Here is a 24,709-nt window from a genome sequence, read left to right as displayed (position 1 = left end):
GTGGGTCAATCTTCTCCACCACTGGCTAATCAAGTGAACATCTGGATGATACTGCGGTTCATCTGGCGGATTAGCTTAAGCTGTTGACAGTATCCGATCAGGACATAATTTCTTGCTACAACCACTGGGTTGGGGGGGGGGGGGGGGTTACTTCTCTGGCCTGTGCACTAACAACAATCTTTGTAGCAAAAATACCTTTCCTTCATAAGAATTCATTTATTTATTCATTCATTGATTCATCTGCACGTGTGTACGTATCTCTTCGCTGCCAGAACAGAGTAACAACCGGTGTCCTATTTTACAAATTGCCCATCGCTCCAGCGCTCCACCGGTCCACGGCGTGCCATTACGCGAACATTGCCCAGAATACGGGTGCGGGGTACTTGTTATACATGAGCCCGGCACACACACACGCATATAGCGTGGCTAGGGCGATTTTCGGTTTGCTATCTTTGTCAAGGACTTCCGATATGTCCGCACATCCGATACCCCTAGCAGGCGTTCAGTGGCATTCGTGTTGCTAAATTTAACCCCGTGCGCTCGGCCTTGTTTGTGGCCGACCACGGTGATGCTACAGGATTCTCCTACTTGTCGGACACCAGCTAACAAAATATCTACTGCAGGAAGAAAGGGTTCCGTACGTGTGGCGTGTTTATAAAAGACTCGGTTAGACCAGTGCGGCTTTAACAAGTAGCTTGTTTTGACCTCCTCACAGCGACAGTCGGCCCGACAGCAAACTGGTACATTCTTGGTCATCGACAGGCGGCAATGGGGAGGGTGTGCTCAGGTCAGCACGGTAGGTTCCGTTATTATGTAACAACTAAACGTTGGATACCCGTGACAACTAGGATCATCCTGTCACAACTGTATTATGTGTCACATGATTATAACGGCCGTGAGCGTGACAAAGTGTCCATGATGATCTATTCTGCCTGACAACTGTTGAATGTCCGTGACATTTAGCACTAATGTAATGTCAGACTGTTTCCAGGATCTAGGATCTGTACATGTCCGTTTCTCGTTTCCTTGGCCAACATGGGGGATGAGTGGGGATGGGTGCTATGGTGAAATTCCTTTGGGGGTATGTTGCACCTAGAGCCGAGGGGCTGGCCTGTAAAATTGCCGTTTAAGCAGCTGGCATCCATGTTACTGCAACGCTCACAGGGGAGAGGTCACTGCCGAGTATGGTAACTGTTTTCGTTTATTATGATACAGTTAGCGGTGCCGTATACAGTGTCATATAAATCGTCAAAAATATCGTCACCAGAAGCAACCGGCGCACAGATCTAGATATGCCGTTACGTGGTGTATCAGCACACCGTGACTTTTTAAAACCAATCTTCTCCACCACTGGCTAATCGTGTGAACACGGGCTCATCTGCAGTTCATCCGGCGGATTAGCTTAAACACCTTGTCCTGCATGCTGAGCCCATATTATAAGGGTTGCAATTATATAAAGCGTGTATGTGGGCCCAGTATCTTTAAGGCATCGGGGCATTTCTCACTTTAATGTTGCATACCGCAGCAAACCGCATAGATTGGGGAAGTAAATCAGCAGTAGCAGCGGCACAGAATAGGTCAGATTTTACTGATCTGATTAATTAATCAGCTTAGGGGGTTAGATATGCACACAAAAATCCTCGGGAGGATAAGGGTTAAAGTCTTCACTTGAGTTTTCCACACCTTAGCTTGTGACCCAGTATAGACTACCCTGGTTGCCAGAGAACAGCGCTCAGCGGCTATGGGTTTTCCCGAGCCCCAAGCAACATGCCCGCCCCGTTAAAAGCCCTTGGCCGGCTAGTGCTGTACTCTGATATCCAGGGTAAGTATAGACTGTCCGACAGTAGTAGTGTGGCCCACCGAATGTCCAACACAAACGATTCTCTGGAAAGTTCAGACGACGCGGTGGTGCCAAGATTCCACTCATGATCTTTTCCTTAACATTTTGCAACGAGTTCATCCGGCCGCTAATGGTCTAAAGTGCCGGAGTGCTTTTGTCGAGGAGTGTATGCATACCCTCTGCGTTGATCCATGACAGTGGAACAATAAAGACCACTTCAGTAATGTCTCAAGGGACTTTCTATCCTGGTAACCATACCACCGAGAGTTTACTCGTATCTCTGCGGTTCTGGAAGTGTTATACGCCCGCCCAAACACATTAGCGCACGCGGCAAAGTTTCTACTAGCCTCATTCGCAGCCTTCGAGCCGTGCTGGCTTTTATTTCATTGGGGTGGGGGCTGGTTCGCTAGTTTCAAAGTTAGCTAAGTTTCTCTAACGCCGGGGAACGGAGTTCGCCGAGGAAGGGAGTTTGCCTAGAGACTACGTTCCCAGGGAAACTACGTATACAATTACTTCGCCCGGCCCTGCCGGGACGGTAGTACTGTAAATGCATTTAAGTTCGCGGGGATTTAATTTCGCGGTAGAGGGAAAAGGGACTTTTCGCGGTGGCATTAAGTTCGCGGTAACACCACAGACGGCAGTCTAATACCATAATATAAAAATGTTCACGGTGGTTTTAAGTTCGCGATGAAGTGGTCACCGCGAAAACCGCGAACATTAAACCACCGCGAACACTTCTGCATTTACAGTAATAAGAAAATCCGGCTAAACAGATAGGCCGTTAGAAAAAGCTCTCTGCTTATAGGATTGAGCTTGATACAACTAACACTTAACATTCCTGTACGTTAGGGATTTTCTCGTTACACAAGCTCAAGTTCCAAACCAGGTTGGCTTTCTTAAGCGTTTAAAGACGTGTTATGAAGTACAAAGCAAGGCATTGTAAGGCTCCTTAGGACGAGGCTTCCTCGCTTTGGCATGTGGCCAGACAGAACCCCTGACGTACGTACATGTACATGTAAGTGACCCGCATGGTTATTTGTGGCTCAACACATGCCAGCTTGACAGAACAGTCTATCCTATCATTTCGTACAAAACATGTATAGACACTTTCTGAACATCTATAGCAAAATTACCTTTTGTTTTTGGGTTTGAACGTTTAATACAGTACTTCTTTTGCGATACTTTACAACGAAAGCCGTGACACAAATTCTCACATTGGCCTTGACAGCTATAAATCATTTAACATGATATTCGTCCGCCGTTGTTACGTGATAAATCACATAGCTTAAGCTTACGGCTACGGGGGATTTCCTCGTAAAATAGGATTTGCGTCGCTTAGAGCGAAGGTGATAATAGCTCAAAATTGGAATATATTGCTGGTTGCTGTGTCGGAGGGCGTCCTTCATGTGCGCACCTGTTAATGTTATCAGCGCAGAAACAAGACAAATGGGTGGAAAATGTGTTCACTTAATAATGTTATACCGTCGAACAGCGTGGGCACGAGCATTTTGGTACAGGCGCGCAGCGAAGTGAAAACTGTCAACAGAATTAGAAGCAAGGCATGTTTGGCACAGGAGAAACCTTTCCATCGATTTAATTCTCTCCAAGCAGAGGTTGATTCTTGACGTTATTTTAGGCGTTTTTGTCGGTCTTTCTATTTTGTCAGCTTTGGCTGGCGTTCAAAAATAGGACCTGATAAAATAGAAAGCCTGATGAAAACGCCTAAAAGCAGTCAAACCCCCAGCCGGAACCTAACCTCTGCTTGGGAAGCATCCATCAACAGGCTGTTAAACTGCCCATAGCTCAGTCTCGTGACGGATAGCTTGGCTTGTAGTAGAGGGATTACACCATACGACTTTTGTCTTATGCGGGGCTGTCGCTTATGTCCAGAACGTCCATATCAAGAGGAGGGGATGAATTTCATGTATGTAGACTAATTCAGCGCATCTATCTCGCGGGAAATTCAGCGTGCTCTGTCGCAAACCCTGCGCGAATTATGACTTAAGCACCACGCAGTGTTCGCTATGCCTAAATTGCTGCGGGGGCATTTGTTATGGTACAAGCAACTGAATTATGTACCGTATATAGCGTAAGAGAAACAGTATATACACCGCGTTCTTGCACGCTTTGTAAATCGGGTGTTTCGACAGACACCTAGAAATATATAGTAAGCACGGTGACATAGTATACCCACAACGAAGTGCAAATAAGATATGCATTATATAGTGTTACTCTCATTGCGAGGGGATTGGACGATATAGTGATCAATCCAAAGCCGTGCTAAGCTCCAGCTTGTTGCGTATCTGACGTAATTAACGTAATCTGACGTGATTTGTGTTTCTAGTTCTAGGAAGACCCACTCTCGTCTGATCCTGTGTGGGTGATTGACAGCCTGGGGGCACGACCGTTGCTGTAGTTTCCCGGATGTGCGGCGTGCCGGGTGATACGACAGGAGGCAGTCAGTGTTTCCCACACGACTCGGCGCCATGTACGGTATGCTGGTGGAGAGCGTACAACACTATGTACGGAAGAAATACGGGGAGGAGAAATGGCTGCAGATACTGGAACTCTCCGGCTTCAAGAACACCGTCTTCGCCACGCAGCGGGTGTACAAGGACGACGTGCTCCCGCGGCTGGCGGAAAACTGCTCGGCGGTGGTCATGGACAAGTCCACCGAAGACTTCCTGCTCTTCTTCGGTACCTGCTTCGTGAACTTCTGGTCGCACTACGGGTACGACCGGGTGGTGCGCGTCAGCGGCCGCCATTTCAGAGACTTCGTTCACGGCATCGACAACATTCACGAGATGATGAGGTTTAGTTACCCAAAGATGAAGAGTCCGTCCTTCTACTGCGAGGAGGAGAGCCACGAGGGGCTAACGCTGCATTACCAAAGCTGCCGGACAGGGTACTCCAACTACGTCTGCGGGCAGATGTCACAAGTAGCCAAAGACTTCTACAATCTCGACATAAATATGGTCAAGTTGAAAGACTTTCGGGAGGGACGCGGGTACCACGTGGTCTTCAGACTATTCTTCGACAATAGCGCATACCTTCCACCTAAAATCAAGTGCATACGGACTCTGTCAGTGGAAGAACAAGTCCCCGCTCTCAGGTTTCTAAAACTGTTTCCGTTCTGCGTGGTTTTCCAGAGGAACATGAAGTTTGTGTACGTCGGGGAGAAAGTGAGGGAGCTGTTCGGGGAGGAGGAGTTCGCGAGGGCGGAGAAAGTCACGGACATATTTTACATTCGCAGACCTCCGATGGACTTCACATGGGAAAATGTAAGTAAATGTTACTATAATGTGATTATTTTTGTACCGATCTAGGAATGCTAGGCCAGTCATCGGGTGTATACAACCAACCAGACGAATGGCCATGTACAGACACATTGCGCTAGCCTGGTGGATTTGATTTGATTTATTCGGCTATTCATATAGTGAGAAATACAGCCAGGACTACCCAACTAACCGGAGGCTATTATCAAGGACTAGCCTTGGTAACAATACAATAGACAATAACAGAAATAAGGTTACGTTTACCGATACATGAGGTTTGTTTTTCGAACTAGGTTATACTATTTAGTTTCCCGTTCCTCTCATTCTCACGCCCTCAGCAACCCAGCATGGGAGCCACGGTATATCAAATAGAATAGCATCCGGGCAGACATTGATTTGATTTGCCTTGCTTTGTTTTGACGTGATTTATAAAAAGACATACAGTACAAACAGTGGCACCCAACTGGCCGCAGGCTGTTATGAAGGGCAAGTCATGGTAGAGGTACAATAAAAATACTTCGGAAAGGTTACCATCAAAAGTAAATGCGTTTACATATAGTTTTTTTTAACGTAAGAGGTTAGACAAATAATGTAAGGCAGAGAATTGCTTTAAAGATACAGGGACAGACTATGTCTTATTACAAGCACAACAATCGTACTATATGTGATAAATGCAATGTTACAATGCCAGGGTTATATAAAAGGTATTTGAGATGATCGCTATCTACATGTATGGACGCTATGGAAATGTTTAAGTTAATGTGATATATAAAGTAAGAGAGTGGCGTCCACCTGTGATTAACTAGAGATCTTTTATTTAAGGTTCGCTCATTGCTGATATTGATATGGCAATCTGTCGCCGAAGGTAAGGTAAAAGTAAAGGTAGTCCACTTGGCCGTAGGGGCAGTGCGTTGTTATCCACTGTGTCTAGATCACGGTACTGGAAGGCGGAGCCCATCCCTCTCCTTCTACCGCCTTTTACATCCCCAACCGAAGTCAGGTACCCATTTAATTATGTTAGGAATACGATTTCTAATACTATTAGGTTATCAAGATTAATAACATTCAAATGTTGCGAACTTGCCACGACTTGTACCTTGTTGCGAAAAGACTTGCCTTGTTGCGAACTGACGGTTGTCAACTGACATTGTTGCGAAACAACATGTTACCATTTCTACACCTGCGTTGAGTGAGGAAACTCGTGTAATGCCTTTCTTAAGGGCAAAGGATCGGTAGCATGGCAGGATTCGGGAATCCTCTGGATTCCGGGACAAACAGTCTGCGGTTACACCAGGGAACCCCATGGTATTGGAAGGTGAAGCCCATTTACCGCCTTTTACCTCCCCAACCGAAGTAAGGTACCCATTTCTACTTCTGGGTTGAGTGAGGAAACTCGTGTATAATGCCTTTCCTTAGGGCAAAGGATCAGTAGCATGACAGGATACGATCCCAGGTCCTCTGGATTCCGGGACAAACAGTCTGCGGTTACACCAGGGAACCCCACAGTATTGGGAGGTGAAGCCCATTTACCGCCTTTTACCTCCCAACCGAAGTAAGGTACCCATTTCTACACCTGGGTTGAGTGAGGAAACTCGTGTATAATGCCTTTCCTTAGGGGAAAAGATCGGTAGCATGATACTGTAAATGCAGAAATGTTCGCGGTGGATTTATGTTATTTTTCCAGGGCATTAAGATTCTACAGTGTATGGTGCTACCGCTAAATTAAAACCACCGCGAAAAGACCTTTTTCCCGCTACCACGAAATCAAATCCCCGCGAACTTAAATGCATTTACAGTATCATTCGGAGCCCGGTCCTCTGGATTCCGGGCCAACATCCCGCGGTTACACCACACAACCTTACCACCACAAAAATCATGCTCTTATTATCTTCGCCAGAAGATTGCTTACTTGGGTCTGTATGTAGGTCAACAGCATATAAGTCGAGAAATTGTGGATGGAACTTTTTGATTTTTTGGAGGTGTGTAGCGGTTGTCGAAAGGCATGCCTAGTTTGAAAATGGTTTACCTGGCGTTTTCCTACGGTACAGCAGCGAGCTTTGTATTTTTTCGAGGTTTGTTTCGAGAAGCATAACTCAAAATGCAGCTGGGCGATTTCTACGATATTTGGCAGGTGTGTAGCGGTTGTGTAAAGGATTGTCATGTGCGAGAATGGTTTAGCTAGCTTTTACCTATGGTGCTGTAGCTGGCTTTGTATGTAATTGCGTTTGTCTGTTAACACGATAACTCGAGATGTTCTACATGGATGCTAATGATATTTTGTTGATAGGTAGGGGACACAGAAAGGAAGGTCAAGTTCGATAATGGGCCTCCTAGCGACTTGTTTTGGTACTGCAAGTGAGCATCAAAGCTTGCGCCTAAATTTTCCAGAAGTGCCATGTTCATGATTTTTAAGTGGTGGATAGCTGTTGAGACTAGGAGTGAATGGTGTAATTTTGGGCCCCCTAGCAGCTTGTTTGGAACTGCAGTGGGTCTTATAGTTTGTAACTTTTAAAAAGGATAACTGCAGAGGGGATTGATGGATATTCTTTGCTTTTGGTAGGTAGGTACTTAGGGTGATTATCAACATAATGAGATGCTAATTATGTAAATTGCGATCTACTTAATATAATAACTTTGGGATTCTTATCATGGAGAGAACCACATCCCTTACAAAAGTGGTGTGCAGTGCAACATGACACTGGCACCATTGTCACCCTAGTCCAGCACTAATGTGTGGACCATTAATCTTCATTTATCATTCAAGCCCTTCAGACAGAAGCAGAAGCCTGATCTCCTTTCCCTGACAAGGGCCAGTCACACCAAATTAACCCCCTGCCCTCCGGGTCTTAGCACAGACAAATCAAAGGTGGAGCAGAACTAATCGTCATGCCATGGCAGGGTGTTACACGCCCGCCCGTTTGAGGCATAAGACATGGTCACGTAAAAAAAGATTAAAACATCGCGGTGGGCTAAATCAGGCTGTCAAAGGTGCCAACGTAATCCTCATGAGTTGTTCGATCGCATACAGTACGCTTAATGATTCAAATACTATTTCAGGATGAGATTTGAAGAGTCAAAGTTGGCCTTCAAACTGGCTCTTTTTGCCTGATTTTGGCCTCGATTTCACACTGCATGGGGGTTTCCGTGCAACCGATTACGACAATATCATATACTTCCGGGTTGTACGAGTGCGGTCATAGAACGCGGGTGGTATCGTATCTTGTCTCGGTTTGTGCTAGGTTGTAGAGGAGGATCTAAGTAAGGCTTATGAATATACTAATACTTGGAGATTAGCAATTACTATGCCTGTCAATCAGCTATTTTGTCTTTGCGGGGCTATGAATGGGGGGATCTGAGTAGCCTGACGTGATAGCCAGGCCAGGTAGACTGTGTAAAATACCTCTGACTTAACTCGCGATTGCAAAACTTTACTTACTATTTTCATGAGATGGACACAAACATTCACCAAGGCGGGGCCGTAACAATCCTTACGTACGACCCTTAGGTAACCCTTAGATGACCTATTATCTAATATATAGGCCAGTCACTCAAAGTTTGTTTATTATTTCTTTTTTTACGAAAAGACTGCAATGTACATTTTGTAGAGTGAAATCTTATATAAAACTAAAGACCTAGCCTAACCTAGCCTAACTAAAGACCTTACATCCAGCTTTGCTATATTAACATCTCGTATTAAGCTGTATTTGGTGCTTATCCGGTCCATTATAGCCATAATTACATACATTAATCATTCAAAAACAACGACCTTCGATAAAGAATGTTTATTTGGCGAAGATGTGTGTTCGAGGAACTCTAGTTTAATCTAATCTTGTTTGCAATCGCACTTCTCTCTGCCACGTGCACGGTTGTATTTATTTTGCCGCCCCACCTCCGAGTGGACGCTACAGACATGTGGAAACAAACAGTTCCGAACGGTGACACGGTAAGGTGGGTTTGAAGGGTCAGAGGTCAAGGTCGTCGTAATCACTAAATGATGTCACACTGACTTGTAGAGTCAACGTTCATTAGGCAACACAGATGTATGTCTTGTTTAAAAGAGTTATCATCATGTTTTGTTTTCAGCGGAAAAATTGCAAAATTGTTAATTTTGATTACCTTTGCCAGAATGGCTAAGGTTATGTTTTAGGCTTGTGAGTCTGTGTGTCTGTGTGTCTGTGTGTCTGTCTGTTAACAGCATAACTCGAGAAGCCTTTAATGTATCCCGATTATATTTGGTAGGTGGGTAGGGGTCGGGAAAACGAAGGTCAAGTTCGATAATGGGCCCCCTAGGGGCTTGCTAAGGTACTGCAGCAGAACCTCAATTTTTTATATCTCGTGTTCTGGACATGCTGTGGTTATGATTTTTTAGTGGTAGATAGCCCTTGGGGCAGAGAGTAAGTGCCGTAAGTTTGGACCCCCTAGCGGCTTGTTTGGAACTGCAGTCACCGATTTCCTTTCAAACTTTGGACGAGAATAACTGTAGAACGTGTTGATGGATTGTCATGATTTTTGGTATGTAGATAGCCCAGGTAACAATGTACATAATGGAATACTGATTATGCAAATCAGCAACAAAGTTTATAAATCCACTGCATTTCACGATAGGACTTTCAAACTTGTCACATATATAGATGAGAAAGAGAGAAATATCAATGCATATTAATTATGCAAATGATGGCCTCATTTGCATAATTAATGAGAAAATATGAACGTGTTGACGGATCGTCATGATTTTCGGTATGTAGATAGCCGAAGGGAAGACTTACATGATGGAATTCTAATTGTGCAAATCGACAGCTAATTTGCATAATTAATGAGGAAAGTTTGTAAATCCACTGCATTCCTTTATAGGACTTTTAAACTTGTCACATTTGTAGCTGAGAAAGAAAGAAATATCAATACATTATTAATTATGCAGATGATGATCTCATTTGCATAATTAATGGGAAAATATGAACGTGTTGACGGATCGTCATGATTTTTGGTATGTAGATAGCCTAAGTAAAAACTTACACAATGAGATGCTAGTTATGCAAAGTAACAGCTAATTTGCATAATTAATGACGGAAGTTGATAAATCCACTGCATTCAGTGATAGGACTTTCAAATTTGTCACATATGTAACTGAAAAAGATGGCAGAGAGTAAGAGGTGTATGTTTGGGTCCGCTAACGTCTTTCCTTGAACTGCAGGAGCCGGTTTCAAGAAGGATGAAAGTATCATCATGATTTTTGGTATGCTGATAACTTAAGTGATGCTTGATACAATTTAATATTATTATGTAAATAGGGATCTAATTTGTATGAGCAATGGGAACCAACTCCAGGCATATAAAATAAAATGTAATGAGTAACACATTCTACATAACAAACCTGGTTTATTTGGCAAAGGTATGTGTTCGTGGAACTCTAGTTTAAAACTTTTTTTGCAATGTTTCTTTCTCTGCAAGGGCACGGTGTATTTTAATTCATTGAATAAAATTGAAATACAAATAGTTGTGTGCCATTGATCCAGTTAGAAAATAAACGGTTTCAGATTGGTACTTTGTCTTCATTTATTTCTTATCCTACTATACCCTACCCCCTGCTCAACAGTTCACCTCAACAGCCCTTACATTATGCTGGCTCAACAGTTGTGTTATTTTAATCTCCAGCTGTCACATATAGCCATCCATGGCCTCCCGACTTGCTCCAAACCATGGTTGGAAGTTAGTCATGAGCAAATTTGTCTGTGGTTGGGAGTTAGTTTGCAAGGTTGCCTACTATGTAGTCTTTAAAATGTCGTCTGCACCAACCGACTGTTTTGTTTGACATATATTGTGGACCCCCTTTGAATCAACTTTCAAAAGTTGTGGGGCTACCCATCCGTTTTGAGATGAATAAATAAATAAACTGTAAATTTTGCTAAAATAAGAGTCAGTTCTATTCTGCGTAGATGCGATTAGGAGAGCGAAATGAAGCTAGGATACAGTTGATTCCAGGTTACTACCAACCCAGCGCCGACCTTAAGTTTGGGGGTGATTGTAGCCGAATCGTGGGAATCCGAGGTGTGTGACAGGGGCTTTATTTATCTATTTATTATGCTTTTCCACAACAGTGGACGGTGTGGTGAAACACGTTTTCAAGGACACGTTTTCATGGACACTATACCAACACAATCATAATACAACATGCATTCAATCAATATTGATACAATAGACGAAACAATCAATTTAAGTCATTATAGATACCAGTTCAGTAAATCATGTTAAACGAAATGAAATCAAGGCCTTACAATAATAAGATAAGATAAGATACAGTAGTAAGCGAGGCATTGTACTTGTGGCAAAGCAAGGGACGCAACCGCATGATACAGACTAGGGCTGGGTATCGGTACAGCGTACCGGTACAAAACCGGTTTTTCTTATTGGACCGGTCCAGAAAAACCGGACCTGAAAAAATTAGGTGGACCGGATGTTGGACCGATTAGAAAATTAACAGATTATTTTATCAGGCATTCACACGTTTTGGCGCTTGCAGGTGGAAGAAAATAACAAGAGTGAAGTAGAGTAGAGTTTATAGTAATTTCTACCAAGGCTTACAGTCAATCGTACAGGTGTAGTTAGCGTTGTAGGATTCTGAAACGCCAGTGTAAGTCTAATACTCCACCAAACAGATTTCTTTGTAGTGAAATGGACCATTGGTATGAGTCATACTGCATCAGGTCCAGGTTCAGGTCCGGACCTGGACCTGATCCTTTGGACCTGAACCGGACCTGGACCTGAATTTTCTGTACCGGTACCCACCCCTAATACAGACCACCTACAAAGCTACTCTAGACTGTAGGTTTGGCCACAACGAAATCTGTTACACATTGAGTAAGGTTAATTTCCATCAGCCGGGCTTCGTGCTTCAGCTCCAAATGCACTGATTTCAACATAGAGTTTCTACCTTATCGTAATAAGACGTGGTGTAAACAAGAATGCAAACGATGACGATTTTACTCTTGGTGAAACTATATATATATACATGTAAGTATCAATGCGTGCCCTGAAGCTGAAAGGTGAGAGAAGTGAGCCGGTGTGACAGCGATCTCGCCCCCCCCCCGTGATCTCGCCCCCCCGGGGCGAAATCACTAGCGATCTCGCCCTCCCCGGCTAGTGATCTCGCCCCCCTACCTCGCCCCCTTTAGCGATTTCGCCCCCCCCAAAAAAACGGGTTTACATGACATTTTAGAAGTTGATTGGTATAAATCACAAAATGTAGTTTCAGAATGATATAAGTACACGAGTTTGATACATAACTCCATTCATAGTATCAATATTAACGTAATTACATGGTAATAAGATAGTTGAACTTGTTTCAGACAAGGAGGGTTTGGTCCCTTGAATTCCCATTATTGCATATACCTGAGTCTTGACATAAGATGTATTTCATTGTATTCACCTGTCCTCAAGCAACCTATATATCTCCAATATGAAGTCTCTACCATGAAGTGACCACAAAAGAACTATGTAATGTCTTTATTAATTATGCAAATATTACTTATTAATTAGAATAACGCACATTTTGGTATATGCACCTGGCCAAGGGATATCTTCACCTCCAACATGACTGTTTTTTCTAGTATTTAGGAACTGATGCATTTACCCGTGTTTCTTAAGACTGGTACTTTACCAGTGTTTGTGTAACATTTAGCAACAGCTATATCAACTTGCGCGTAGATAGTGTTTATAATGAGAAACTATTATTCACCTGTGTTTTTGTTAGTGCTTTGGAAATGTTAGTATGTCAGTATAGTATCGACTTTCGAGGTGTGACATCTTTCGGTACGGTAATAAGGTGCCATATAGGTACCAGGTAACACACCATATACTAGTACGTTACTCCCCAGGTGCAGTATAGTACCAGGTAGCGCACCTGTAATATGTAGTAGCCAGCTGCTCTTGGGGGGGGGGGGCGAAAACGCTAAAGGGGGGCGAAAACGCTAGTGATCTCGCCCCCCGGGGGGGCGAGATCGCCGGGGGGGCGAGATCGCTGTCACACCGGCCTTTACGCGCCGTTCGGCATGTACGCGCACGTGTACTCAGTACTGCAATCAAACGCACAGCACGAGTTCTGGTGGCAGATTGCTAACATGAGCCTCAACCGTAATCACAAAGGCTTGTGGAGAATATTAGTAACTGTTAGATATCACGTCATCAGAGTCTGTAATAGACAGATACCTTTGTTGGTATGACGTCAATTGTGTCTGATGATGTCGTCAATACGTTATTATGAAAGCTAAAAACCTTACATAAAGCTATTAAAAAACCTTACAGTTTGTGTTATTTCTATCTTGTACATCTGTCTTGTTAGTAATGAAATAGCCATATCAGCATATCAGATTCCTGTCTGATATGCTGATATGGCTATATAGCCTGTCATTTTTGTTCTGTTACGGCAAGGAGATTAGTAAAAGGCAACCTTATTGGTTACAGCCTGCTTGAAAATTCTTCGACATCAAAACCGTACGTACGGGTATCTATGACCTAGCGGCACAACCCAACGACCGAATCCCCCGACTGCGACAACTTGTGTATCATTCACATAGTGGGTCAGAGAGATCAGCGATCCACTAATAATGTTAGCAGAGCAAATAAAACGTTTGTGTATTAAAAAAGCTGATCACTGATCCAATATTTACATGCAGAAAACTATCACAGTCTGATTGGGAAGTCTACGGCATCAAAACCGTACGCCTAGCTAGCGGCATACCCCACTGACCGAATCCCCCGACTGCGACAACTTGCGTACTACTGTCTAGTAACATTAACATACTGAGTCAGAGAGATCAGTGACCGACTAACAATGTTGGCAGAGCAAATAAAACGGTCGTACATTAAAAAACTGTTAGCTGATCAAATATTTACATAAGGAAAACCTATCGGCCTTGGTAAGACTAGTTATGCCGGGGTCAACACAGGGCGCAATAAACTTGTTTTCCTCTTGGCAATTGCCTAGAAATGGATAGTTCCGGGCTGACCTCTGTGCAGAATAACCTCGTGCTCCTGGCTGGATATATATGCAACTAGAAAAGTCATGCGCAGAGACAGCCTGAGGACACGTCGCTGACGATTGTTCACCTTTATTCGTGGGGTAACCTATAACCGTTTTTTTAACGATGTGTTTATAGATATTACGTCGACGGACGGTGGTTTCAAATTGCAGTATCATACTTCCATCGAAGTAATATCCTTAGATACTCGCGTTTTACATTTACATGATGGATATACAATACTTCGTGGATAAAGGTGAACTAGCGTTAGTGTAGGGGATACATTGTCTATTTTAGTGAACGGAGTTTTATTTTGATTTCGGTGTGTCTGTTCCCTACGTTCTTGTGTGTCCGTACTTATATTTTTGACTACACTGTCAGTGGAGTGTCAGGAAGTGAGTGGTGTGAATGGTGTCGCCGCAAATAAAAAAAGGTCAGACTTGAGATTGTGATAGGACGTAGGACAAGTTGAGAGCTTGTCGTTTGTCGATCAAAGAGGTGATAATATCCTTGATCAGACATGACAGATATTTTAGGTTGCAAACTACACTCCAATGGCTCCTCTGGTACAACATTCAGTCTACTTGGCCAAATCGATTCTACTATTTTCTACCAGCTTATGGAGTCCAGTAGACACTAGATACAAAGTCACCCAAAGCAAATGCCTTACGAGGTTCAGTTTTAAAGCTTAGCGTCTTAGATCGTTATCGGCGTTTTCTACCTAACTCTGTTGAATGATTCTACGACATCCTATTACGACCGCGTCATTACGTACGCTTTTTAAAAAAATCACAGCAAACACAATGGCAATGTGTCACTGTAAACAACTTTATCCCAAAAGTATCATATACAACGAAGAAAACAAACAAACGAAACATACTAGCAGTAATAATGATAATAATGGTGACATGTAACAATGTCTCGCTAACATTCTAACCCTCTTCATCCCTATCCCTCTTAGTCATCGAGTGATGTAACTTCTATAAATATCTGATTGGCAGACGTTTGCATCAATGAAATGAAAGTAGAGCTTGAGAATATATGATACGGACGTATTGCGTTTCTTCTCGCAAATTGGGCATGTCTCGGTATCACCTCTACATGTTTACAAAATGTACGGAATACGTGATGTGCCGCCCGTGCGCCTCGGCGTGGGATTCCCCAGCTCAGACAGCTCCAGACCATCATCCCCGGCTTAGAGAAGACAAATGACCAGGGAAGAGGTTCAGCACTCGCGTTATACCGGCTTACACTTGGGCTTAGCCGGGACTGATGTCCAAGTACACGTTCTCAACGTGCACTGCCATTACATCCGACAGAATGGGAAAGTACGCCATCTCATGGGAAATGTATCAAGTGTCAGCTTGCTGACTGGAAAGCTCTTCTTCCACTGGCCGTTCTAAGGCAGACAGACGATATGCTCAATAGGCTCTGTTTAAGGAAAACCGTGTCTGGCTCTTTACGATAAGTATAAGGGATGGGAGACAACCTGTTAACCCTTGTCCTGCTGGCAGTCCTGTGCCAATTCAACCTCCTTGATCCGAGAAGTAAAATGTGACTTTTTCTATGTTGCTCCTTCAAATTTACTTCCCCATTCAGCAGTGTGATGTGCTATGGTAAGCCACATTCAGGTAAGAAATGGCCCCAACAACACATAACTTAACAGTTAAAAATTACATGCAAATCGACCATTGTCGTGTGTGACAGGACTAAGGTCTTGTATCATAGACTACAACTCATTCTCTAAAAAAAAAAGCAAAAAAAAGTCAAGAGACAACATTCGGGATTGAAACCCTCGTCCTCATCCAGGTGTAAAAGGCCGAAACCCCCGCCAGTACACTCAGACAAAGGACAGAAAGAGCAGTCAAAAGCATCGCTCGCTCTGACAGACTGAACACAATATTTCATAACTCTGCTCTCTTCGTTCATAAGCATCTGCATGGTAGCGTAATGCAAAGAACAGTAATTGGATAGAGAAGACTTTTATTGTACATTTTCCCCCACTGGGCTAACTACAGACCACAACAGAGACATTATTATATCATTGCGATATCATTGTAAGGCTAGACGTACGTCAAACCATCAACAGCTGCAGATGTTGAACTTTTTCTCACGGGGAATAATAACCTAATAAGACGAGAATAGCTGGCTAATAGCTACAGTAGCTTCCTGAACCTGAACGCAGACAATTTCAGCTGTCAATCAGATCTAGGCCATGTTGATTTTACATCCGCGCGCGCGTCATTTTTCATCAGTTACCCCACCCACCGGGGCCCTAAAAACAACAACATAAAAACGACCACAATGTAAATCGTACAAAGCGGCTATAAAATGAGCACATATAAGCATGTCGGAAATTGAAAAAAAGGAAAACGGATACTAATGTAATACAATGCAAAAGTGAATTCCAAAATCAAGGAAGAAGATGTGTAAGAACAAAAATGAATAATACATTGTTCGGTATAACCTATTCGGAGTGTACAGTCATTTGGAACTCATAATGGAAGCAGATTTTCTGCCAAAAAGAAAAAAAAAAAATTATTGGCACGCTCCCATCGGTTTTTGGCTCCCAGAGGACGTCTTGCGTATGATGGTGCCATCATAGCCTTAGGGTGGCCAATAGGAGAGCGGGATTTGATTGAGTCCCTGATGGTGACGAAGCCCTTATCGGCCAGTCACACAGCAGCCAATAGGAAGTTGTCTATCCTGCTGTGGATCTGATGGGATCGTGTCTGAGCAACACGTAGTAGTCACTAAAAATAAACCTGTTGACGATTTTTAGAATGAAGGCGTGATATGGATAATGCATTTGACTTATGAACGGGCAGTTAAAGAGGTGTTTTGATTGCACAGTACAGACGCACACACACACACACACACACACACACACACACACACACACACACATACAGACAGCAGACAGACAGACACACACAGAAAAAACAGTATATACAATTTTGAGACCCTCGCTATATGGCCCGGTCGGGGTAAGTTTGAACCCCTACTTCCCAAATGCACAGCCCTGTCCCTAGGCCATTGCACTGGCCCGCATACATGTTCAGGAGAGTTATTCCTCCACACTGGCCTTCTCTGATGGGTAGCTAGTTTTTAAAGTCACGGCAGATGACGGCCTAAACCCTGCGCCATGATTTGTGTCATTTCTACAGAGGGTTCCGCAGTGCCGCTCGGGGCCATGGGTCCGTGCTGTGTCTTGGATGAAACTGGCGCGCATATATATATGATTTTATGGCTTTTAGGTCATTCGATTACTCACATTCGGTACACTATGATACTTGCATGTGGTAATATGTGATTGCAGAGAAGGGAAGGAAATTGGGGGACGAATCATTGAATTGGTGTACCGAAGGAAGTGGGTAAAGGTACCTCTATCTAGCTCTAGGTAGATTTACTAGTACATGTAAGTCCTCTGCCTTAAATCTCCAAGCAGATACTGCGGTGCCATAAGATAGTATCAAAGCGGGCCAAGGAGTATGACATACACACTCAAAGGCCGGCTTTACTCCTCTGGCAGCTTTTGATACTATCTTATGCTGCCGTAGGAGATTGGAGATTAATTGGAGATTACTCTGCCTTCCTTTTCATTAGAGAGCAATTATCTTTGCTTAGAGTATCGTATGATGTACATGTGCTATCATTGCTCTGTGACTGACCGCGGTATGTATCTGATGTGCTGGATGCACAATGATTTATACTTTAAGTCCTCTTACATGGTTTATCATATTAGCCTGCCATATATGTTAAGTATTCTATCATATGAATAACACTTTATTGTGGCTTTTCTCAGCTCGCATTAAGGTTGTGCGATGAGTCCCAAATCGTGGATGTGCACTTCATCTGGGGTGCGTCCTTTATTGCTAGAAATACGGTTTGTTTGTTTGAACGTTTATTTATTCACGAGAAGCTCCAATTTGACTGCAGGCTGCTTTTCATTGAGGTCACGAAGGAGGTAGGGGTCATATATGATATAACAGAGATACAGTTTACATCTAATAAATCTATTAACGTACATCACTACATACATGTATACATGGTAGAAAACATTAGGTAAACGGTAGTTTGGCGTTTGAACGTCATGAGGTTTAGGAACGAAAGGCAGATGATTTTAGTAATGGGTGTTTTTACGTCCACCTTTCCCGTGTCCTGGAAACACTCCCCCGCCCTGTGCGCACATGTAGGTAACGTCTGTGCTATTTGAAGCTGTGATGTCGCCATGCTGACTCGGAGAAAGCCCAAAAGATGCGTTGAGGATCAAGGAAGGAATCTTTGTCCTCTCAGATGTGACTCCCACGTAATGTAGATAGCGGAAATGAAATAAATGATGTCATCATTTAGTTTTGCAGTTAACCGTGACGTCAGTTAACGTTTTAGTCTCCCGTACATACACTAATGTTGCTATAATGATGTAATTTACGATGATATACCTACAGTCACGTACCTGCAACGAATGTAAATTGAATAATAATGATGTATCTGAAATAACGTATGTAACTACACTAATGTATATATATACGTAGCTACAATAACTTACCTACAGTAACGTACGTACGTAGATGTGTAATAACGAACCGAAAGTGTGAATAGGAGTTCAGGATCCTTAATCACTTTGAAAGTCAGTCGGCTGTGTGTGAAATGCGCTTAAATGATAGTCTTGGCACTTCATAGTTAAAACTTTTACCCGACCGTTGTCCTCCTACTCCTTGTCCTATAATGCCGAAACTCATAATTAGCCCCACTCGATTGTAATACAATATCAATGATTTAGGCTAGCTCTTATTGTTCTAGAAATTAGGCTGCCAATTTCATTCTATATTCATAATCTGCATATGCACTATGTTTGATACTTGTTTTAGTAATTAGGATGATAAGTTTGTTTCTTCTTTTTTTTGCCATACATTGTACCGTGTACGATCGTTGCGCAATAAAGTTCTTCTTCTTATATTCAGCTCATCCCCAGACTTCAAAAGTAGACAATTCTATTTCCTTCAGTCTTCTCAATAGAATCTGCGACTATTCCCGTCATTTCAAGGCGTCGTTTTGATCATATCATATACAGAGAGCCATCCATATAGGCATGAACAGTCAGACGTAACACGAGGGTCAGTGTACATTTCATGTTGCCTTGCCCGTAATGCCTTTAATGGTTGTTCCGCACGTTCCGGGCAGCATTCAGGGCTATTCCAGAGGTCAAACACATCACCTCTGCTCCGCCTGTCACGTCTGATTGTGAAACATGGGCACGGAGTCTGTTAAAACGGTTAGGTCATCCGCAACACGTCACGACGCAAATGTTTCCTCTTTTGAAGAGCTCCCCTGTGGTGTGAAACTGATGGCCTGCCGGTGCGTGAAGATTGCAGCCGTGTGAGTTATTATGTTCAGATTGGATCTTAATACTGCGTTATAACATGCTGCACAGAGGCAAAGTACATTGTACATCATCAGACATTAGGCTCGTTTTTCTCATGGAAACGTGCAAAATAGCGACACAAGATTTGAAAAAATAGATCAGCTCATTTTTAGGCATACCTACTGTACGTTACTTTCGTAAAGAAAATGAACATATTTCTTAGACTGATGTCTAAGAAACGTTTAAAAACAATTCAATTTCTGCAACTGGATAGAAATAGGATATATTTGCTTCCAGAATGGAAACAAATATGCGAAGGCGAACGGATGTTACAGTCATTACTGTCAAACATATTGGCCGGCGAGGTTGGTTATAAGTGACAACAAGCACTCATTTCTTGTTTCTTTGGGAAGCAATAAAAATATGAAACGCCATTAAGAGTGCAATTCCTTGTATTTGACTAAATGTTACAACCGCCATTCAAACGTCACCTTTATACTTGTATTTCACATTTAAATGTCACGACCATCTTACTTAAATGGTAACATTTGTTACTGAATTTGGCGACATTGCATTAGCCACCTTACACAGAGTACAAGAGTAGAGGAACAGTGACAGGAGCGATCAAACTTGAGTTTAAAAGGCCTGGCTAGCCTGCTTCATCAACTAACCAACCAACCATTCTCGAAACTTAGTTGTGACGTTTTAGGCTGATGGCTGTATTTTTAATGTATTCTCACGTGACAGCCACTTTTCAAAAGGTGAAATCCTACCCGTGGCTGTAACTTTTTACATGCCATCAAACAATAATGTCACGTTGCATTATTCGTGAGACTAAACAGGTGATGTGGGAAAATCAAGAAAGCAATAATGGTGTTCGTAATTTGGCTCATATCATGTGTGAAAGACTGGTGATAGGACTTTGCTTTCATTTCAATGAGAGTGGGCGCTATAATTAGCTATCACCTTGCTGAGGCGGGGTTATTGAGTACACGGCGGGGATAACGTGTGATCAGGCAAAATTACGGTCGACTAATCCATAATCTAGCAGCACAGTGCAGATGGGTACCTCTCTCATCGAGAGATGATTGACATAGGCAGTTAGGGATTAAGTAATTGGGGTAATGAGTTCTACCGACCGCATCGGTTAATAGTCGATCTCGGTGTGTACGTGGCGATTGGAAAGGTTAGAATGGACTCGGTTGTAAAACTTTCGTGAGTCGGTAGTCTTGTGAACAAGAGCCAGGCTTAGGTCTTCAAAAAGCTATACATCTAGGGTATAACAAGGCCGCATCTAAAATATAGCCAAGATGCGCCAAAGGCCAGCTAGGTATAACCAAGCTGCAATATAAGGTATAATCAAGTAGCTATAACGTTATAAGTATAAAGGTATAACCAAGCTGTATCTAAGGTAGAACGAAGCTCCATCTAAGGTATCACCAAACTTATAAGGTACATCCGAGATCTATGGTATGAGAAAGATTTAACTATTAAAGGTCTCACCAACCAAATAGAAGAATTTTGGTTCTGAGCTCCATTGTGTGGGGCCTAATCCAATGTGTATAAACCGCGTGAGAAGTACGATCCGGAACGGGCTACTACCGGCCACACAGCACCTCTACTTGCGGGGCCAGATGCGCTACGTGCCCGACTGATTCTGTGGTTTCTCCCGTAGGTTTTGAGGCTCCAACAGGTGGTGTTTGAGCTGGTGTCCCTGGACTGTGTGAGGAGTCCGACCCAGAACGGAATTCTACCGGCAGCACGACATCTTCACCTGCGGGGCCAGATGCGCTACATGCCCGACTGGGACTGTGTCATCTTCCTCTGTTCACCACTGTAAGTATCGTGACGGAAAACTTTGCTGCGGAATCTACAAATACTTTTGTCAAATAAATTACTGCACATGGACTAACTCAAATTTTATACTTTAGACTCATTTGTCAATTCAGATGTACATTCAAACCTGAAAACAAATATTCGAAAGAAATAAACTTTTCGGCTACTCATTTTCCATCACCCAATAGATAAACGACATGCATGAGTGGGGCTTCTAGATTAACGGCCTAAGAAAATAAACAAACAAACAAACAAACAAACAAACACAAAATGGTTTCAGTTCTCCATCTCCTTTTATCACCGTACAAACCCAAACGAGGTGCCTGGGATGGAGTGCACATCAATGACAACGACCTGAGCAAAACAAACAAAGACAATATTCGCAATTACTCAAGCAACTGGATATGATCCAGTTACTTGATTAATTGCTACTTGGCGTATCTTATTACCTGGATGTCTAATCTTCATCGACGTAATAAAGACAATGTGGTTTCCTTCAAAAACGACACAATACCATACTGTCCTAAAGCAGCACAGAACGCTAGTTTGATTTTTTATACTATTATAATTCGTCAAATAGATTAGTTTCTTTGATTTTTAAGATATTAGGAACTCATGTAGTTAAACTGTTCTGTATGTAGAAGTTGCCACACATTGTATCCTTTACAGTTCTATTCCTTTCATATCCCAACCTCTTTTTTTGCAGTATCCAGAACACGAACGAGATGCTGGAGCTGGGCCTGTACATCAACGACCTGAGCATGCACGACAACAGTCGCGAGCTGGTCATGGCGGGAACACATCACATGGCCAGTCTGGAGGTGTCATACGAACGGGTAAGGCTTCCCAAAAAACTTGTCTGTTAGCGTTAAACTTCATCAGTGTTAGTTCGAACACAAAGCAGAGGGTTAATAAAGCAGATGATGTTCTAATGGTTGTCATGATAAAAAAACTACCTTCCTCCTAACATCACAGAACCCACACATTTAAAAAAGGTGGGATCCTTCGTCTTACATTGTCTCAGGATAGACGTATTCCATACTGTTCTACACTATTTGTTTTTCCCATTTCATGTTACCTGCAATTAGCCCTTGGGAAATTATTTGTAATACACTATTTTAGTAGTGTATCGCAAATTCTTTCGCGAGGACAGTTAATATATCAAAATATATCAATGTATTAAACATATTAACTTTGTTCAAAAGCAGAATCAGATAAATCAAATTTTCATTAACCCCTTCATCAAGGTGAGTTGCCCCCTACTCTCGACACGTGACCTTACAGACGCGTGGCTCCAATAAGGGTAATTCCAGTTATGGCGGCCATATTGGATTTCCCAGGGTCAAAGGTGCCAGGAAGGCTGTAGTGCCCCCGTCTGGGTAAGATGTAAGGTTACGTTTCGAAAGTAGTGGGTCATTCATCTTGGGAAAGGCTGAAGGATCTTCAAGTTCAATCTCTCACCAAGATCACGTTTCATCCGTCGTTAACCTGAAAGTGACACGAGTTTGGTTTTTAGTTCTGTCTGTTCCGGTGATCGTTTTCTGAAACAAGAACGTGTGCCATTTCCTAAAATGTGGTACTCGATGGTGCAACTGTAGTGCAAGTATCTGTTATATGTTTCCTTTCTATTGTACCACCGTGTTTAATAACAACTCTAATTACCGTTTAATTTCTGATTGTACTGTCACGTTGACTTGATTTTATGGATGGCATTTTGCGGAGAGGTCTCATACAGGAATGTGAATAAAATTGAGGTAGATGACTGTGTTACGACATTTGCGCTTATGTCACAGGGCTATGTACTATTCCAACTTACTTAGGTACAAGAATGGGGTCAGGGGAAATCTGTACTTAACTGCCCTGAGGCTCGTAGTGATCGATCTTTCAAATGAAGAGAAATTTCTCGTTTTGTTATCTTAATTAAGAAAGGCGACAATGAATACCTTTTGAAGTGTAATTCATAAAATGAAATTTGCGTGACAGTACAATACAGTAATTAGAATGGAGTTCTTCTGTGTGTGTGTAGAAGTCATTATATAAAACAGACTCTAAACTGAAACTTCCAACACTGGGTAGAATTTGTACTCTGCCACTCCAGTCTTTCAGTTAGTCAAGTTAGTCCACCGCTTCCTTCTGTCACTGAAATCACTTCATGCATACATAACGTAGACATAATGGATCAATGGTGCACGATAGCTTAGCTTGTACCGTCCCCGTTACTGTTCAGAGATTACTGTTATGTGATACCCTGATATGTATTGCTTCTTTTACTCTTCTCGAAAAGAAATCTGGTTCTGTGTTCACGGATGTTTACTCTGTCCAGTGATATATATGGCAGACATTTGTTGACTGGAGATACAGAATTGGAAGTTTTGGTAAGTGTGAATTATATCCAGTGTTGGAAGCAGCAGCTTAGAATCCGTTTTATACAAATCCGTGATGTTTTGGTCTTATGCACAACACTGAGCACACTGGTCCTACAACAACGGCCAGAAACGCCGAGCCAATCGCAGGAGGGGTTACCCTCTTGGCCGTTAAGTGACAAGGATGCCTTTATTAAGCACTATGATAAGACAGTTGTAGAATGGCTATTTTGTATCAATATGACATAGGTATGCTGTGCTTTGTTTGCTCGCTGTCGCCAAACATTTATTTTCATTACTGTGTGCATCCGCCATCAGTATCTTATTGCAACATGTTGCGTTTTTTTTATTGTCGTTGCTGCCATTCGGCCTCTGTTATGCCCCTGCTATTTTTCGTGTTTTTGCCACAGCGCGGCATCACCATATTTGCATGTTAACACTGCTACATAATGCTCTCCCGTTAGTACTGTCAGCTTTGCTTAGTTTTAATGCACTGCGCCTTTACTGTCATGAACAATCTAACGTCGGTCAACTATAACTGTCCTATCGTGGTGGTCCTTGTCCGGTACATATTAGTTCATTTGTAAGAATACAAAAACAACTCTGGTGTTAAATTGGTGAAAAAATCAACAATTTGGCTTCCAAAAAAAAGAAAACGTCCTTGATGATTGTCTAGTGACATCCAATTTAAGCGTATCTACTATGTAACAAAGTTCTTCATTCACAAGCTCACGCAGTATTCAGATGAGTCTTCGTCTCAATGACCGTCTGTCACCTTTCTCAGGGCAATAATAACTGGTTCGACTTCGCACTGCAGCCACGCCACAGAAGGTGAACGAAACGCCGGCTCTTTAAAATGCTGTGTGTTGTTGTGAATAAAGAACTTTCTTATACAGTAGATACTCTGTTATACAGTCATTTCTGAGCCGATGAATCATACTATCATCAAAGTATCTACTGGTAGGATATTTTCCAGTGCCACTCGTTTCTGGTACTGATGCGACCGCAGCCGGCTG

General features: G+C 42.7%; 1 protein-coding gene across 2 annotated transcripts in view; it reads left to right on the top strand.

The window, feature by feature from the left end:
* Nucleotides 1-471: 471 nt before the first annotated feature.
* The window catches only part of LOC118419749 (soluble guanylate cyclase 88E-like), a 40,709-nt gene continuing 16,471 nt past the window's right edge, over nucleotides 472-24,709 (top strand). Inside the window, exons 1-4 of one of the 2 annotated variants that reach the window (XM_035826312.1) lie at nucleotides 472-787; nucleotides 4,185-5,121; nucleotides 21,170-21,330; nucleotides 22,037-22,166. In XM_035826312.1, the coding sequence (XP_035682205.1) occupies nucleotides 4,327-5,121; nucleotides 21,170-21,330; nucleotides 22,037-22,166 (1,086 nt within the window). In that variant the 5' untranslated portion in view covers nucleotides 472-787; nucleotides 4,185-4,326. Of the gene's footprint in view, nucleotides 797-4,184; nucleotides 5,122-21,169; nucleotides 21,331-22,036; nucleotides 22,167-24,709 lie in introns of both variants that reach the window. The other variant, XM_035826310.1, reaches the window with a different exon arrangement.

The sequence above is a fragment of the Branchiostoma floridae genome, chromosome 7 (assembly GCF_000003815.2).
Source record: "Branchiostoma floridae strain S238N-H82 chromosome 7, Bfl_VNyyK, whole genome shotgun sequence".
Taxonomy (NCBI): domain Eukaryota; kingdom Metazoa; phylum Chordata; class Leptocardii; order Amphioxiformes; family Branchiostomatidae; genus Branchiostoma; species Branchiostoma floridae.
Note: the sequence above shows the minus strand (reverse complement) of the source record. Positions and strands in the feature narration are given on the sequence as shown.